The sequence below is a fragment of the Pseudorasbora parva genome, chromosome 10 (genome assembly GCF_024679245.1).
Source record: "Pseudorasbora parva isolate DD20220531a chromosome 10, ASM2467924v1, whole genome shotgun sequence".
Taxonomy (NCBI): domain Eukaryota; kingdom Metazoa; phylum Chordata; class Actinopteri; order Cypriniformes; family Gobionidae; genus Pseudorasbora; species Pseudorasbora parva.
The window spans coordinates 47,100,814-47,116,903 of NC_090181.1; the positions used below are offsets into that span (position 1 = coordinate 47,100,814).

The 16,090-nt window shown below is 40.7% G+C and overlaps 1 protein-coding gene and 1 pseudogene across 1 annotated transcript in view; one reads left to right on the forward strand and one right to left on the reverse strand.

Moving 5' to 3' along the window:
• The window catches only part of angel1 (angel homolog 1 (Drosophila)), a 52,293-nt gene that overhangs the window by 19,656 nt on the left and 16,547 nt on the right, over positions 1 to 16,090 (forward strand). Inside the window, exons 3-6 of the mRNA XM_067456280.1 lie at positions 5,429 to 5,900; positions 6,685 to 6,902; positions 8,220 to 8,289; positions 11,579 to 12,009. Of these exons, the coding sequence (XP_067312381.1) occupies positions 5,429 to 5,900; positions 6,685 to 6,902; positions 8,220 to 8,289; positions 11,579 to 12,009 (1,191 nt within the window). The remainder of the gene's footprint in view (positions 1 to 5,428; positions 5,901 to 6,684; positions 6,903 to 8,219; positions 8,290 to 11,578; positions 12,010 to 16,090) is intronic.
• LOC137091704 (5S ribosomal RNA) lies at positions 9,227 to 9,342 on the reverse strand (annotated as a pseudogene).

Genomic DNA, 16,090 nt, shown 5'->3' on the forward strand with positions numbered 1-16,090 from the left:
AGCGGCCATTCGACTGAGACTGCCTTGCTCTCGGTAACTGAGGCACTGAGACTGGCAAAAGCAGCTTCCAAATCCTCAGTGCTCATTCTGCTGGATCTGTCTGCTGCTTTTGACACAGTTAACCACCAGATCCTCTTATCAACACTTAAGAGGACGGGGATCTCAGGATCTGCTCTCCAGTGGTTCAGGTCTTACCTCTCGGGTAGGTCCTACAGGGTGTCATGGAGAGGTGTAGTGTCTAAGTCACATCATCTAGCTACTGGGGTTCCCCAGGGCTCAGTGCTTGGACCACTTCTCTTCTCCATCTACATGTCATCATTAGGTTCTGTCATTCAGAAACACGGCTTCTCCTATCACTGCTATGCTGATGACACTCAACTCTACTTCTAATTTCAACCAGATGATCCTACAGTCAGTGTTCGTATCGCTGCCTGTCTGACAGACATTTCTGACTGGATGAAAGAGCATTACCTTAAACTCAATCTTGCAAAGACAGAATTACTTGTTTTCTCAACCAACCCAGCACTTCATCAAAATTTCTCCATTCAGCTTGGTTCAACGACCATATCTCCATCGAGGACAGCCAGAAACCTTGGAGTTGTGATTGATGACCAGTTAAACTTCACTGACCACATTACTGCAACAGCCCGGTCCTGCAGATTTGCTTTATACAACATTAGAAAGATTAGACCCTTCCTATCAGAACAGGCTGCACAACTCCTGGTTCAAGCTCTTGTTCGCTCCAGACTGGACTATTGTAATGCTCTTCTGGCTGGGCTTCCAGCATGCACTATCAAACCCTTGCAGCTGATCCAGAATGCAGCGGCGAGAGTGGTCTTTAATGAGCCGAAGAGAGCGCATGTTACGCCTCTCTTCATCAAACTGCACTGGTTGCCAATGGCTGCTCGCATCAAATTCAAGGCACTAGTTCTCGCCTACAAATCAACCTCTGGCTCTGCACCAATATACCTAAACTCACTTGTTCAGACTTACACACCCTCCAGAAGATTGCGTTCTGCGAGTGAGCGTTGCCTCGTGGTTCCATCCCAAAGAGGCATGAAATCGCTCTCACAGACATTTTCCTGGACCGTTCCCACCTGGTGGAATGACCTGCCGATCTCAATTCGTGCTGCCGAGTCTGTAGCCATTTTTAAAAAACATCTTAAGACACATCTTTTCCAATTGCACTTGACCAATACAGAATAGCACCTACTGATCACCACAGCAACGACCAAAAGCGCACACTCCTGGATCATATCTACGTCTCTCATCCGGATTTGTGCCTTCAGGCGGGTATGTTACATAGTTATAACTATCAGAATCCAGTGTTCGGCATTTTGCGTACGTGAGTTTTTGTTGTAGATGTCTATAAAAAATAAAATAATAAAAAAAAATGTGTATTGTGCTAATTAATTGAGATTTCTTACAGCTCTCGCAGGTTGTTGGCCTTGTCTGTTTCGTTGCTTCTATTACTCTCCCCTTTTTTGTAAGTCGCTTTGGATAAAAGCGTCTGCTAAATGATTAAATTTGGTACAGAAAGTATAATGTTTTTGGTAATGTTAGTTTAGAAATACTGATCATTGTTAGTTTTATCTTAGGCCCATTAAAAAGTTATTTTGTTATTAAACAGTAACTAAGAAATTAACATTACTTAGTATAATTTATTCTTTATAAGTGTTTTTCATTGTCCGTTTGGTAATTATCATGTTAACTAACGAAGTCGTATGTCTTCTGGACAAATAGTCCAAAAATTCTAATCATTAGGGCATGTTGTAGTCCAGATTAAAACACAATGTTTAAGTGTGAAAATAAATAGCCTATTAAGTCTTTAAGTGTTAAGTATTTGGTGCTGTGATGAACAACATTGAGATTACAAAAACGAATGGCTGTTTTAAAAACTTCACTAGAGCGGATGCTTTTGTTTGCCGGTTTCCAGGGTAACCGCAGCATTCTGCAGTTCGTCAGCGCCCTCTGCTGTCATTGAGCGGCACTTCAGCAGCGCATTTCCTTCACCTGTTTAGTCGTGTGAAACCGCACGGTGGGCTAGTTTACATCTGAGCGCGCGTCCCTTTGACGCAGAATAGCGGTCTTGAGCATTTATACGGTTGATGGGCAAAGTATTCTTGAGTGCATTATAAGAAAATTAAGAATTGTTAATAAATTATTATTTACGATATTTTGAAGTGCCCACGATAACAATATCATGCATTATCGTAATATATAGCATTACCGAAAATCGGCACATGCCTAGTCATTATTATGACGTATTATGCGCTTAGGTCCCGCTATAGGACGCTGGTGTTGCTGATGCTGATTCATGCAAACGAAATTATGATTTAATAAATCAAAATTATAACATGCTGCTCATAATCTGCCGCGACCTGACGCAGGATGAATTGTGATCACATTAAGGAGTATTTTAACTGTGGTTTTAGCTACTAATGATTCAGTTATTGCCTTCTTATTATCTGATTTGCATTGAATAGCCTATCTCTGAGCAAACGCACTTTGCATATGATACGCACTTTGGCGTATTATACGGACGAACCCCCCACCCCACCACCCTAATCCTACCCAAGAGCCAGGGCCGCATTAATGCACGGGCTTAAGCCCAGGGCCCCGGGCTGGGGGAGGGCCCCGATGATGCCGGGAAATATTGTAACAGGATTTTATAATATGTTGGCTGTCCCTTTAAAATTACGCTTTATCGCGTTGAATGCACATGCGGGCTTTGCAAGTCCTGCTCGAAAAATGTCAGTCAAACCCTCTCACTCAATGAACCCTGCAATCAACAGTCACAGTTGGAGCTTAGAGGTCAAAAAATCAAGCCCGACCCTACCGAGCCCCTTATTTTGTCCGAGCCCGGCCCTGCCCGACACATTAACTGTAATTATGAGCCGGATTTAAACCCGACCATTTTTCAATACAAGGGTGTTCTGATGAGAAAGATCGAGCCTGTAATGAGCGAAGCGGACCGGTGTGACGCCGCTCAATAATCCGCAATAATCATGAACCTCACGGTAAAATTGTTCGCTCAAAAGACGTATGTGAAAACTGGTGACACTTCTGCTAGATTCTGAGACAAGCAAACTCTTGAATATCACGCGAAAATGTGCTAAAATATTCTGCCATGTAATATAGCAATAAGGCATACGCTGATAATATGATTTTTTTTTAATGCTCAAATAAATGTGAGCACTGTATACTGAAATATAGGTGCTTATTTTGCTTTAACTTGTAAAGTAGCCTATACAAACAACAATGTATAATATTTAAATGCATCAAATAAAATGTTGACTTCAGTCCTTATTATATAATTTAAATAAATTCATATTCTTGCATAGGGATTCAATAGAGAACACTTTTTTTCTTTTACTGAGTTAAATTTTTGACAGAACTGTTGCAATTATTTATTTTGACAACTAATATATAAAGTGTTTAATTTACTAATATTCAGTCTTTACTTTCTCCGTTGCAAGGTTTAGAAACAGTCCTTATACAGACTAACTCAGAACTGTTGAAGAGTTAATTGATTATATAAAATTCAAAGAAGATTAAATAATTTAGGCTATGTAGTTATCTGCATGTCTCATCCATGAAAGATGCAACAATGGAGAACAAGCTTTGAGAACCAGAACCGAGCCGACTGAGCAGGTTAAACTTTAGCTATAATGTAAGCCCCTTGCCTGGAGATGGGGAATAACACTAAGAAATGGTCAAATTCACTCAGTATTCCATGATCTAATTCACTATACTATCTCAATTACAATTAAGTACAAATGAACTGTATTTATTTGTGTTGTAGGCACTAAAACAGTCCAGTATATAATAGTCAAACTAATTTTTATGTTGAAATAATAAAGATTTCTGTGCCACCGCAGAATGGTTGCTGGCCTCTGCCCGGCCACCCCTATAAAAAAAATCCTGGCTCCGCCACTGTGTGACAGCAATGTCTCGTAATATAAAAGTAGTGCGCAAAACAGAAAAACATCGCAAGATAAAGTAGAACGTCAGAACAGTTGAAGTTGACGGTGAAGGTGAAAAGGAAGGCTAGCAGCAGTAGCTATAGATATGATAGTCTATCAAAATAATTAACTCCTTTTAAACTTAACAACAAGCTCCCAGTAGTTAGCTAGCCACCACCACACTTTAGCTGTGGAATATAATCATTTTTATGCATGGCAACGTTGATACAAAAAATTCTGCGTAGGCTACACCTAATTAAATAAGCCTTATCGTACATGTTTCCCACGATAATCTTAAGAACATTTTGAGACGCCATGAATATGAACTAAAATGTGTTTTTAACATACTATCTCTGTATTAAAAAAAAAAAAAAAAAGTTATATTAAAAGCACATTTTAGTTCCTATTCATGGTGTCTTTAAGTACCTGGAAGTGCACTTTTTTCACTTATATTTGTGTATTTTATATAACAGACCTATAGATTTGGATGTTTTTTTAAATACCATTTATTCCCGTAAAATAAAAGGCTTTGTGATTAAAAAGATTGAGTAAAATTGAGAATGATTCAATGACAAATGCATTTTTAACAGTCTTGTTGCCACCTGGTGGGGTAAAAGGTGTGGGACCATAACTTTTAACGATTAATTATGCAGTTCCAATGGATGAAGGGCCCCTCAAGAGGTAAAGCCCAGGGGCCCCTTATAGTCTTGATGCGGCCCTGCCAAGAGCGCGTCATATACACGCCATAAAGTGTGTATCATATGCATGCGAAAAACAGCGTAGCATATGCACGCCAAAATGAGTTTTGGTGTATACATTCCACGACATTGCACACTCGTACTATTTATACGCATTCACATGTAATCGGATTGTTAAACGACAGGAACAGAGTTCTGCTGCCGAAAAGTTGCAACAGAAATATGAGGTTGTGATCGGGCAGCAGTTTTCATCCAACAGTAGGCTAATAGAACAAAAAGAAATGAATAAGATAGCACAGCCTATGCTGCCCGCCTCGTTTGATGTGCAACTTGCCCATGCGTGGATTAAGTCATAATTAGGAGAAAATATGTCATTATTATGAGAGAGTTTCTCATTAATTTGAGATGTTAAGTCAATATTTCGAGAAAGTTTCTCAATATTTGGAGGAAGTTTCTCATTATTACGAGATGCTAAGTCAATATTTTGAGAAAGTTTCTTATATTTTGAGATGTTAAGTCATTATTTCAAGAAAGTTTCTCATTATTTTGACTTAAAGAATCATATTTTTTTTACTCAACTGTGGCAGAAATGGGCTTCCATAATATATCATACTTAATCATGTATTATAAATATAATCTTCAGAATATAAATAATTTATTATCTTGACAATCCTAATGATTTAAAGGCTGAAATGTGAGGTGATATAATTATGCTCTACCCCGCCCATATGGTATTAATTTCTTTATTTTATTTGTAACCCCCAGCAGATGCCCTGTATGGCAGCGTCTATGAGCGATGGAAACGCAGGCGCTGAGCAAGCAAACCTCTCAGCATGTCTAGAAGAAACGAATAATCGTGAGCCTGTGGGAAACTCTGACGCTCAAGACGATCGCAGCTGCGGTTCTGCCAGCGCATTGTCTCAGTATCTGACCGCGTACGCTGAAGGGCTGGAGGCATGTGCGGGAGATGAAGACCATAAGATGGATTCGTCCCTGTTTGACATGTACCTGGGTGTTGATTCTGACGCTGGAAGCGAGGCTGTTGTGCAGACCGGCCGCCCGGTGTTTGATTTGGGGGCTTTGCTTGCAGACGCTGAGCCGGTTCAGACCGCAGTGGAGCCCATGGGATGGCACTTTCCCACAGGGCTCGGACTGGCACAGATGTGTTACTGCCCTTACGTGCAGTTTCCTGACATCAGCTACTATCCTGCGCTTCAAGACCATGACAGCATTGAAGGTGGGATTACAAAAATTATACACTCTTCCAGACCAAAGTTTATAAACGTCTGACTGGTACACTGCAAAAAATGCTCTTCTTATTTAGTATTTTTTTTCTTGTTTCCAGTCCAAATATCTAAATATTCCTACATCAAGATGCATTTACTAGAAAAGTAAAATTACATAAGATATTTTTCTTGTTTTGGGGGAAAAATATCTAAATGAAGTGAGTTTTTGCTTCAAACAGGCAAAATGATCTGCCAATGGGGTGAGAAAAATAATTTTCGTTTGTTGCTTCCGTCTCAAAAAGAAATAAGATTATTTTTCTCACCCCATTGGCAGATCATTTAGCCTGTTTTAAGCAAAAACTCTCTTCATTTTAATTTTATTTTCAACAAATCAAGAAAAAATATCTTATGTCGTTTTACTGATCTAATAAAGGCATCTTGATTTAAGAATTGTTAGATATTTAGACTGGAAACAAGACAAAATTACTGAGTAAGAAGAGCATTTTTTTCAGTGTAGACAAAGAAGAAGCTCAAATATAAGTTTGACTGCACTATTTTTGTAATATAATAGCTAAAAAATAACTCTTTGGTTTTGGACAATTACGGTAAACTTCAAATAACAATATGAAAGTATCATGTTAATATTACACTGATTTCAGTGCTGTAAAAAGGTCGTTTGGGCCTTATATGTTTTGGTGACTGGCAACCCAGGACCGGTATATAAAGAACCACTGACTTTGACTTAAATGAGTGTATAATGTAATCACACATGATGTCCTTTTCCTTCTTCCCAAGTGATGTGGCGAGTGTGGGAGGACCTGAGTGAAGCCCACACCGGCGCCTGTGCGGACGCAGCTGCTCCGTTTGACTTCAGCATCATGTCTTACAACATCCTGGCTCAGGATCTGCTGGAAGTGAACCCAGATCTGTACACACACTGCCCTGAGGACGTGCTGGTGTGGGACGCCCGGCTCCGGACCATCCTGAAGGAGCTGCAGATCTGGCAACCTGACGTAAGATGACTGGCAACCCAAAACAGAAAGTCCTCATTAAAGGGGTACTTCAGCGCTGGGAAGATGAATCTGTATTTAAACTGGGTCATTAATGTAATAGAAATGTGAAATAATTTTTTTATTTGGTGCTTTCTAGACTGAGAAAAGAGAAAATGCATTTTTGTCTCATGGGGATGAAAGACAACATTTCGATCATTTGATTATACTCCAGGGTTTCTACCGATACAAAGCCATATGCTAATCGCTGAAGTAACCCTTTAAAGCATTATAAGCCTTGAACCGAACCAACCAGCTACGAGGAGAATCAGAACAGTACAACCTTTGATTTTTGTAGCAAAAAAGTAACATTTTTAATTGAGCAAGAGACAAGAACTGATGGCTTTAATGCGGGAGAGAACTACAATCCCATGAAGCACTACGAATGAAAAATGATGAAGAAATATAAAACTTATTTTTAAAGTTTTTATGTATTTAGAAATAAGTTTTAATGCTATGTATATTGTCACTTTCTGCGGTGGACAGGGGTCAGAGGTCACCCTGACTGGTCATACGCCTCAAACTGAGCTGCTCTGTGTATTCTGACAGCTTTCTATCAGAACCAGCATTAACTTCTGGAGCAGTTTGAGCTCCAGTAGCTCGTCTGTTTGATCGGACCCCACGGGCCAGCCTTCGCTCCCCACGGTCATCAATGAGCCTTGGCCGCCCATGACCCTGTGGCCGGTTCTCCACTGGTCCTTCCTTGGAGCACTTTTGATAGATACTGACCACTGCAGACCGGGAACAGCCCACAAGAGCTGCAGTTTTGGAGATGCTCTGACCCAGTCGTCTAGCCGTCACAATCTGGCCAAACTCGCTCAAATCCTTACGCTTGCCCATTTCTCCTGCTTCACACACATCAACTCTGAGGACAAAATGTTCACTTGCTGCCTAATATAGCCCACCCACTAACAGGAGCCGTGAGGAAGAGATCATCAGTGTTATTCCCTTCACCTGTCAGTGGTCATAATGTTATGCCTGATCAGTGTGTATATGTGTATAGAAACACAAAGTATTTTGAGAGTGTAGTGAAACAAACTCTATTGCGTCATTTGCGGTGCTTATGGGAGTGGGCGGGGCTAAAGAGCTCTTGACAATTTACTCAAACATGCAAATTTTCTGCACAGCATCATGGTTAATGTAGTTTTTCCAACCCAAATAAAGTTCTTCATCCTAAGGTCTTTCTTTAAAGGTATTTAATTCCTCTATGTGTAAATGAATGAGTTTTTACTTCCAGCACCCGACTGTTGCACTAATATCAATATTTTCTGTTCTGTGCAGATTCTTTGTCTTCAAGAAGTTCAAGAAGATCACTTCCTTGAGCAGATGTATCCTGTCCTGACTGACATGGGTGAGGAGGTGCCGAACATGATCCACTGCCAGAGTTATTCTGGGAGCATGATATGAACCTGCCGCTGATAACGTGACAGTGAGGAGAGTCTTCCCCTGTGGAGGAACAAGCCAAAAAAATTCACAAAACACAGTGTTTCAAAGCAGCTAGTGTTTGTAATATATTAATAACTTTGTGCCCTTTAAAAAATATATATTGTTGGTTTAACTTAAAGGGGGGGGGGGGGGGGGGGTGAAACACTCAGTTTCAGTCAATCTCATGTCAATCTTGAGTACCTATAGAGTAGAATTGCATCCTTCATATCTCCGAAAAGTCTTTAGTTTTATCATATTTATAAAAGAAATATGGGCTGTACCGAGTCTTTCCGGAAAAAAACGAGCGGCTGGAGGCGTATCGTGTGGGCGGAGCTAAAGAATGACGAGCGAACACAAAGCGGTGACGTCCTCAAGAGTGGAAAAGAAAACGTTACTCTAATAAACCATAATAATAATAATGCGTTCGATTTATATAGCGCTTTTCAAGGCACTCAAAGCGCTTTACATTGAAGGGGGAATCTTCTCAACCACCACCAATGTGCAGCATCCACCTGGATGATACGACGGCAGCCATATTGCGCCAGAACGCTCACCACACACCAGCTGATTGGTGGAGAGGAGACCTAGTGATGAAGCCAATCAGGAGAGGGGGATGATTAGGAGGCCATGATGGACAGGGGCCAATGGGCAAATTTGGCCAGGATGCCGGGGTTACAACCCTACTCTTTTTCTGAAGGACATCCTGGGATTTTTAACGACCACAGAGAGTCAGGACCTCGGTTTAACGTCTCATCCGAAGGACGGTGCTCTTTGTCAGTATAGTGTCCCCATCACTATACTGGGGCGTTAGGACCCACACAGACCACAGGGTGAGCGCCCCCTGCTGGCCTCACTAACACCTCTACCAGCAGCTCCTGGTTTTCCCAGTTGGTCTCCCATCCAGGTACTGACCAGGCTCAGCCCTGCTTAGCTTCAGTGGGAAACCAGTCTTGGGCTACAGGGTGATATGGCTGCTGGTCTACCATGGCTATCGATCAGATTCAGCTAATACAGATATGATCCAGAATCAGATCCAGTGGCAGAAATAAACTGAACAGGAGAAGCAGCAGCAGCAGGACGTCCGTCTCTGTGGTATGGACTGTATTTAGTGGCCTGTCAACATTTGTGTGTGTTTACTCTCAGTTTATGAGGACATGATTCGGTTTATGGACTATTGTATGCGACTAAACCTTAGCAGTAGCAAGCAAAACGGTTTTGCACGTCAGACTAGTGTAACGTTATACAGAGAACAGCAATGGAGTCCGTTAGCGCATTTGAATGACGAAGCACGCTTTGTGAGAACGCTAGGTTAATGTTTGGGTGGTTTTACAATAATCAAACGGACACCTATAGGGGTCAGCTAAACAAATGTATTTAAACACACACCATAGATCTCATGCTCCATTGATAAATTAACTATACGATCGTGTCGTTTACTGATGTTTACTCACGCGACGATAGCCGACAGCACAGACATCTGAAGCAGTTTTACTCACCGGCTGCTTCCAAAGCAGGACCGAACCTTTATCGCTGGGACCGCTCCGTCAGAAACACACTTCTTTGGTATGATTTGGTGAAGTCCTGACAGCAGTGAACGGTGGAGATCCACTTTTGCGACGCGACTGAAGCGATGTTGTGCCGCTTCCCGTCATTTCTGCGTTCAAATCGGTTCAAATGCAGCGCTGCCTTCCCGGAATGCTGTGCTGAAGCGCTGAAGTCGCTCGGCGTCACCCATAGGAATAAAGTGGAGCGCGGCGCGGACTATAACGACAGAAGTGTTCACAGACGACTGGATCTTCAGCTGAGAGTGTGTATGGGCGTGCGTTTCCTCTCTCGCTCTAGTCACGCGCGCACACACCCTACCGGGAGAAGAGCCCGTACGGCCCATACAAGGACCTTCCGCTCTATTAACGTCAAGCCGACCCATACTCGAAAAAAACTCCACGAAACTTGTGAGAAACCGGAAGGAGTATTTTTGACACAGAAATACTCCATCAAACGTCCAACATTAGTTTTTGAAACTTTGTCTATGTTTAGGATGGGAATCCAAGTCTTTAACAGTGTAAAGCTCAGTATGTATGAAACAGCATTTCACCGCCCCCCCCTTTTAAAAAAGTAAGTATTACACTTTATTTTAAGGTTCAGTTATTAACTATTAACTAGTTGCTTATGATCATGCATATTACCTACCCAATACCTAAACTTAAACACTACAAAAACGACCTTACTAACTATTAATAAGCAGTAAATTAGGAGTTTATTGAGGCAGAAGTCGGAGTTAATAGTGAATATGTGTTCCCTATACTAAAGTGGTACCAAAGTAAGTAACCTGGTTGCCTTAAAATTTTGAGTTCATTGAAATTAAAAATTTGAGTTGATACAATGAAGGAAATTGGTTTAATAAATAGAAACTCTAAATATTATTGTATTTGAACCCACATACAAAATTTGATAATTCATGAAAAATTGGCGTTGGTAAATGGACTGCATTTACATAGCGCTTTTTAACAGACCCTATGGCCATCCAAAGCTCTTTACATTTTGCCTCACAGTCATACAGTCATATATAGGTGTCTTGCTCATGGACACCTCGACATTTGGTCAGGTGGAACCTGGGATTGAACCACCAACCTTTTGGTTTGTAAACAACCTACAAAATTGTGCCGCCCCGGGCTCAATTTGGTAATTTTTAAACCAGATAGTGTTTATAATATCTTAATAACTTCATGACCAATGGAAAAAAATATGGTTGGTTTAACTTTAAAAAGTAAGTAACCTGGTTGCCTTAAAAGTTTGAGTTTATTGAAATTAAAAATTTGAGTTGATACAATGAAGGAAATTGGTTTAATAAATAGAAACTCAAAATTATTGTAGCTGACCCACATAAAAAATGTGATAAATCATGAAAATAGCACAATTTGCCATGTTTGGCTGCGTCATCATAAATAAAACACACACAATTACCCAATATGCTTACAAAATCTTTTAATAATATTTAAATAAAGGTTGTCGATTCTCAAAAATGTTCATTGTATCAACTCAAAATTTTGATTTCAATGAACTCAAAATTTTAAAGTAACCAGGCAACTTATTTTTGAAATATTTTTGTACACTGTAAAACTACCCTTTAAATCTAGGTTGGAAAATTAGCCTATTTTCAAAAAAAGTGAAAAAGTTTAATCACCCATTGAATCACGTTTTCTCTGATTATAAAGGTTACACCTGCATCTACAAGCGGCGCACAGGAAACAAAACGGACGGCTGTGCGGTGTGTTATAACAGCGAGCGCTTCGCCCAGCTTTCCGTCAGTTTGCTGGAGCTTCGCCGACCGGACTGCGAGCTGCTGGATCGGGATAATGTGGGTATCGTGCTGCTCCTCCAGCCAATGGCAGCGCAGACGGAGCTGCTCCGGCCCATATGTGTGGCGAACACACACCTGCTGTTCAACCCCAGGAGAGGCGATGTGAAGCTCGCACAGCTGGCCATCCTGCTGGCTGAGATCGACTCCATGATCAGGAAATGCAGGAGTGAAGGAAGGCGCTGTGAGGTTATTTTATGTGGGGACTTTAACTCTTTACCCAACAGCCCTCTGTGGACGTTCATCACCACAGGGCAGCTCTATTACCACGGGTTACCCACCTGGATGGTGAGTGACACTTTACTGCTTTGTGTGACTGCAGGACCAAGATATGATATTGGAGATTAAAAATCTTGGGCCTGTACCCAAGTTAGTTTCCGTTATAGTTAACTATAAGTTATATTTTCCGAACTATAAATCACTTTTTTTATATAGTTTGGCTGGTCCTGCGACTTACACTGCAAAAAATGCTTTTCTTACTTTTCTTATTTTTGTCTTGTTTCTAGTCAAAATATCAAGAAATTCTTACATTAAGAAACATTTACTAGACAAGTACAAATTATTGTCTTGTTTTGGGGAAAAATAACTCAAAATGAAGAGAGTTTTTGCTTAAAATAAGATAAATAATCTGCCAATGGGGTGAGAAAAATAATCTTGTTTTCTGTTTGAATTAAGATTATTTTTCTCACCCCATTGGCAGATTATTTATCTTATTTTAAGCAAAAACTCTCTTCATTTTGAGTTATTTTCCCAAAACAAGACAATTACTTTTGCTTATCTAGTAAATACTTCTTGTTTTAAGAATTTTTAGATGTTTGGACGAGAAACAAGACAAAAATACTGAGTAAGAAAAGCATTTTTTGCTATGAAGATTTGATATTGGAAATTAAAAATCTTGGTCCTGTAATAAACCGTGCAAAATGATTAACATAATGCGGATATCTGAAGCCCACAGTATACTTTGCTTATCCATGTTCGGCTCTGTCTCGGACTACGCTCACAGAAATCCGCCTGCAAGGAGGAATTTTGTTTTATTCAAAAAACATTTGTGAACATATACAGTATATAATAGCATTATTACCTTTCAACTCAGATATAATTCAAGATATATTAACCTTCAGTGTTATTTTTTGCAAACATATTTTGCAGACAAGTATCGCTCAGTTATTCAGTACAATAAGAACAAATAAACACAAGTCAACCTGCCATACCAAACAAGATCACATAACTACTACAAGAATCCATTCATAATTAATGAACTCACTAAAAGTTTTGGCAGAATGAAGACAGTTACTCACATGTTGTGGCATTACTGACGAGTCCATATCGTGAAATTCTGTTTGCAAAGCCTGCGTCGAAATTGCGACGGATTCACCAAAGAATCCAGTGAAATGTATCGAAAACAAAAAACAATGCTCAACTGAGACATTCACATTATTGAAAATAAATAAGCTCATTCTTAGCATTAGGATCCTTAGGAAGGTAATGTTGTTTTCATTGCAGTGATCCTGTATTGCGCTTCTCTTTTCATCATCTCACTCCAGTGGGCGGGGCCAAAGTTGCAATGATGAAGTAGGCGTTGAACGAGTCGTTCTTTAAGCTTGGTTGCAACAAAAGCTGCTTTTGGACTAACAAGGATAATTTTACTTCTGAAACGTACAGGATATTCTTAGTATGATGACCTCTTATGTGTCGAAAGCTCTAGGGAAATTTGATTTCTCAGTTCATGACACCTTTAATGCGCTTTTTAATAACTGTTTAATATCAAGCACTTCCTGCAGTTTAGTTTTAGTCATTTTACATGGATTAGCATCACAGCTGGTTATATTTATGTACGTGGAATCGAGCTGATGTGCATCACACGTGTGAGTATGTCAAAAATTGCATTTAAAGGGGTGATGAATTGAGAAATCAGCTTTTCCTTAAGCCTTTGATATATAAAGATGTTTGGTCTGGAAACTCACCATTGACGGCTCAATCTGAGGGGCGGATAAACGGTTGTGTTTCAAACTCCCTCTGCACGCGATAGGATAGCGCTACAACCAACCAGAGCAACGAAGGTGAAGCAGAGCTTGTTGATAGATTAAACATTCGCCGTGTCCGGTCAGCAAAACTCAGAAAACATCTTCCCTTTTTAAGAATGACTTCAGTGCCGTTCTTTTCTCAGAGAAAACCTTAAAGGGGGGGTGAAACACTCAGTTTCAATCTGAGATTGAAAGACATGAGTCAATCTCATGTCAATCTTGAGTACCTATAGAGTAGTATTGCATCCTTCATATCTCCGAAAAGTCTTTAGTTTTATTAAATTTGTAAAAGAAATATGGGCTGTACCGAGTCTTTCTGGAAAAAACCGAGCGCCTGGAGGCGTATCGTGTGGGCGGAGCTAAAGAATGACCAATGCGCAAAGCGGTGACGTCCTCAAGCGTGGAGAAACCCATGCTATCGAGCTCAGCTAATAGATATGATCCAGAATCATTCGGAGGCTGAAATAGAAACAGCAACAGCAGGACGTCCGTCTCTGTGGTATGTACTGTATTTACTCGCAGTTTATGAGGACATGATTCGGTTTATGGACTATTGTATGCGACCATACCTTAGTAGCAAGCAGAACGGTTTTGCACGTCAGACTAGTGTAACGTTATACAGAGAACAGTAATGGAGTCCGTTAGCGCATTTGAATGACGAAGCACGCGATCGTGTCGTTTACTGATGTTTACTCACGCGACGATAGCCGACAGCACAGACATCTGAAGCAGTTTTACTCACCGGCTGCTTCCAAAGCAGGACCGAACCTTTATCGCTGGGACCGCTCCGTCAGAAACACACTTCTTGGAGTGTGGAGATCCACTTTGCGATGCGACTGAAGCATTTCTGCGTTCAAATCGGTTCAAATGCAGCGCTGCCTTCCCGGACTGCTGTGCTGAAGCGTTGAAGTCGCCTTAATGTCAAAGTGGAGGAATGAAGTGGAGCGCAGCGCGGACTATAACGACAGAAGTGTTCACGGACGACTGGATCTGCAGCTTGAGCGAGTGTTTATGGGCGTGCATTTCCTCTCTCGCTCTAGTCACGCGCGCGCACCCTACCGGGAGAAGAGCCCGTACGGCCCATACAAGGACCTTCCGCTCTATTAACGTCAAGCCGACCCATACTCGAAAAAAACTCTCCGAAACTTGTGAGAAACCGGAAGGCGTATTTTTGACACAGAAATACTCCATCAAACATCCAACATTAGTTTTTGAAACTTTGTCTATGTTTAGGATGGGAATCCAAGTCTTTAACAGTGGAAAAAGCTCAGTATGCAGGAAACAGCATTTCACCGCCCCTTTAACTCCAAGTCTTCCAGAGTCGCGGTCAAAGCTGATTCGACAGACCGCCGTTCGCCAGTTTCTGTGTTTACTAGAAGCACGCAAACGCAACTTGGCCGTCGTCATTATGGCCCCGCCCACCGACTCTATACACAATGTGATTGGCTCGGCAAGAGTTTAGCGTTTACAGCTCAGAAGGGTATTGAGAGTTGCTAGACGACACTCTCGGGCAGATTAAATTTGCTGCCGCTCGGGTGCGTCTAGATTTCTGGGCTAGCGATGCATCATATTGATAGCACAACGACTCTTTGTACTTCTGTCCAACTTCCAATTTTTCGGGTATTTTTGGTACCTGGATATACATCATTTGTTGTGTCTAGATATGAATGAGGATATAGTTAGTGATAAATCAAAATGTTATTGTTGTTCATTATCATTTAGGGGTTGATTAGGAACATTTTAGGGTAGCTTCAGCCTCCTAAAATAGGCCGAACGACGTCCCATTATATGACCATCCAGTGAATATTAGTTTCTGTTCCACTCAATTCCAATTTCATTTTAACGCCTACGGTGGCCGATTTAGCCCAAGATTACCTTGGCTTCTAGTTCGACCTCATCCATGAGTGCCACCGAGTGTTAAACGCGAAAGGCGAAGCTTGAATTTACGGGTATGTCCCTCTTTGGCTACTGTACTTTCAAGATAGAGGAGCAACATGGCGGCCGGCATTCGAACCCCTCACCCGTATGTGTTTTCAATGGCATATTATAAACTTACTTGAAAGAAGTAAATATACATTAATGAGCACATATATTTTTAAAAGGACTATGTTTTTTTAGCTAAGAATAAACAAAAAAAGTTACACAGTGTAGCTTTGAAATACATAATATTAACATCATGTACGTAGCCTACATGGAGTTATAATAGTCATTACTATTCAAGTCGTATCATAACTGGGAAAACCTGAAAACCAAAGAAAGAAAACATCTGTATTTTCTACTTTCTTTAGACAATATACAATATCACAATTAAATATGAAAGGTCTGTTTTATTAGTGTTTTTGTTC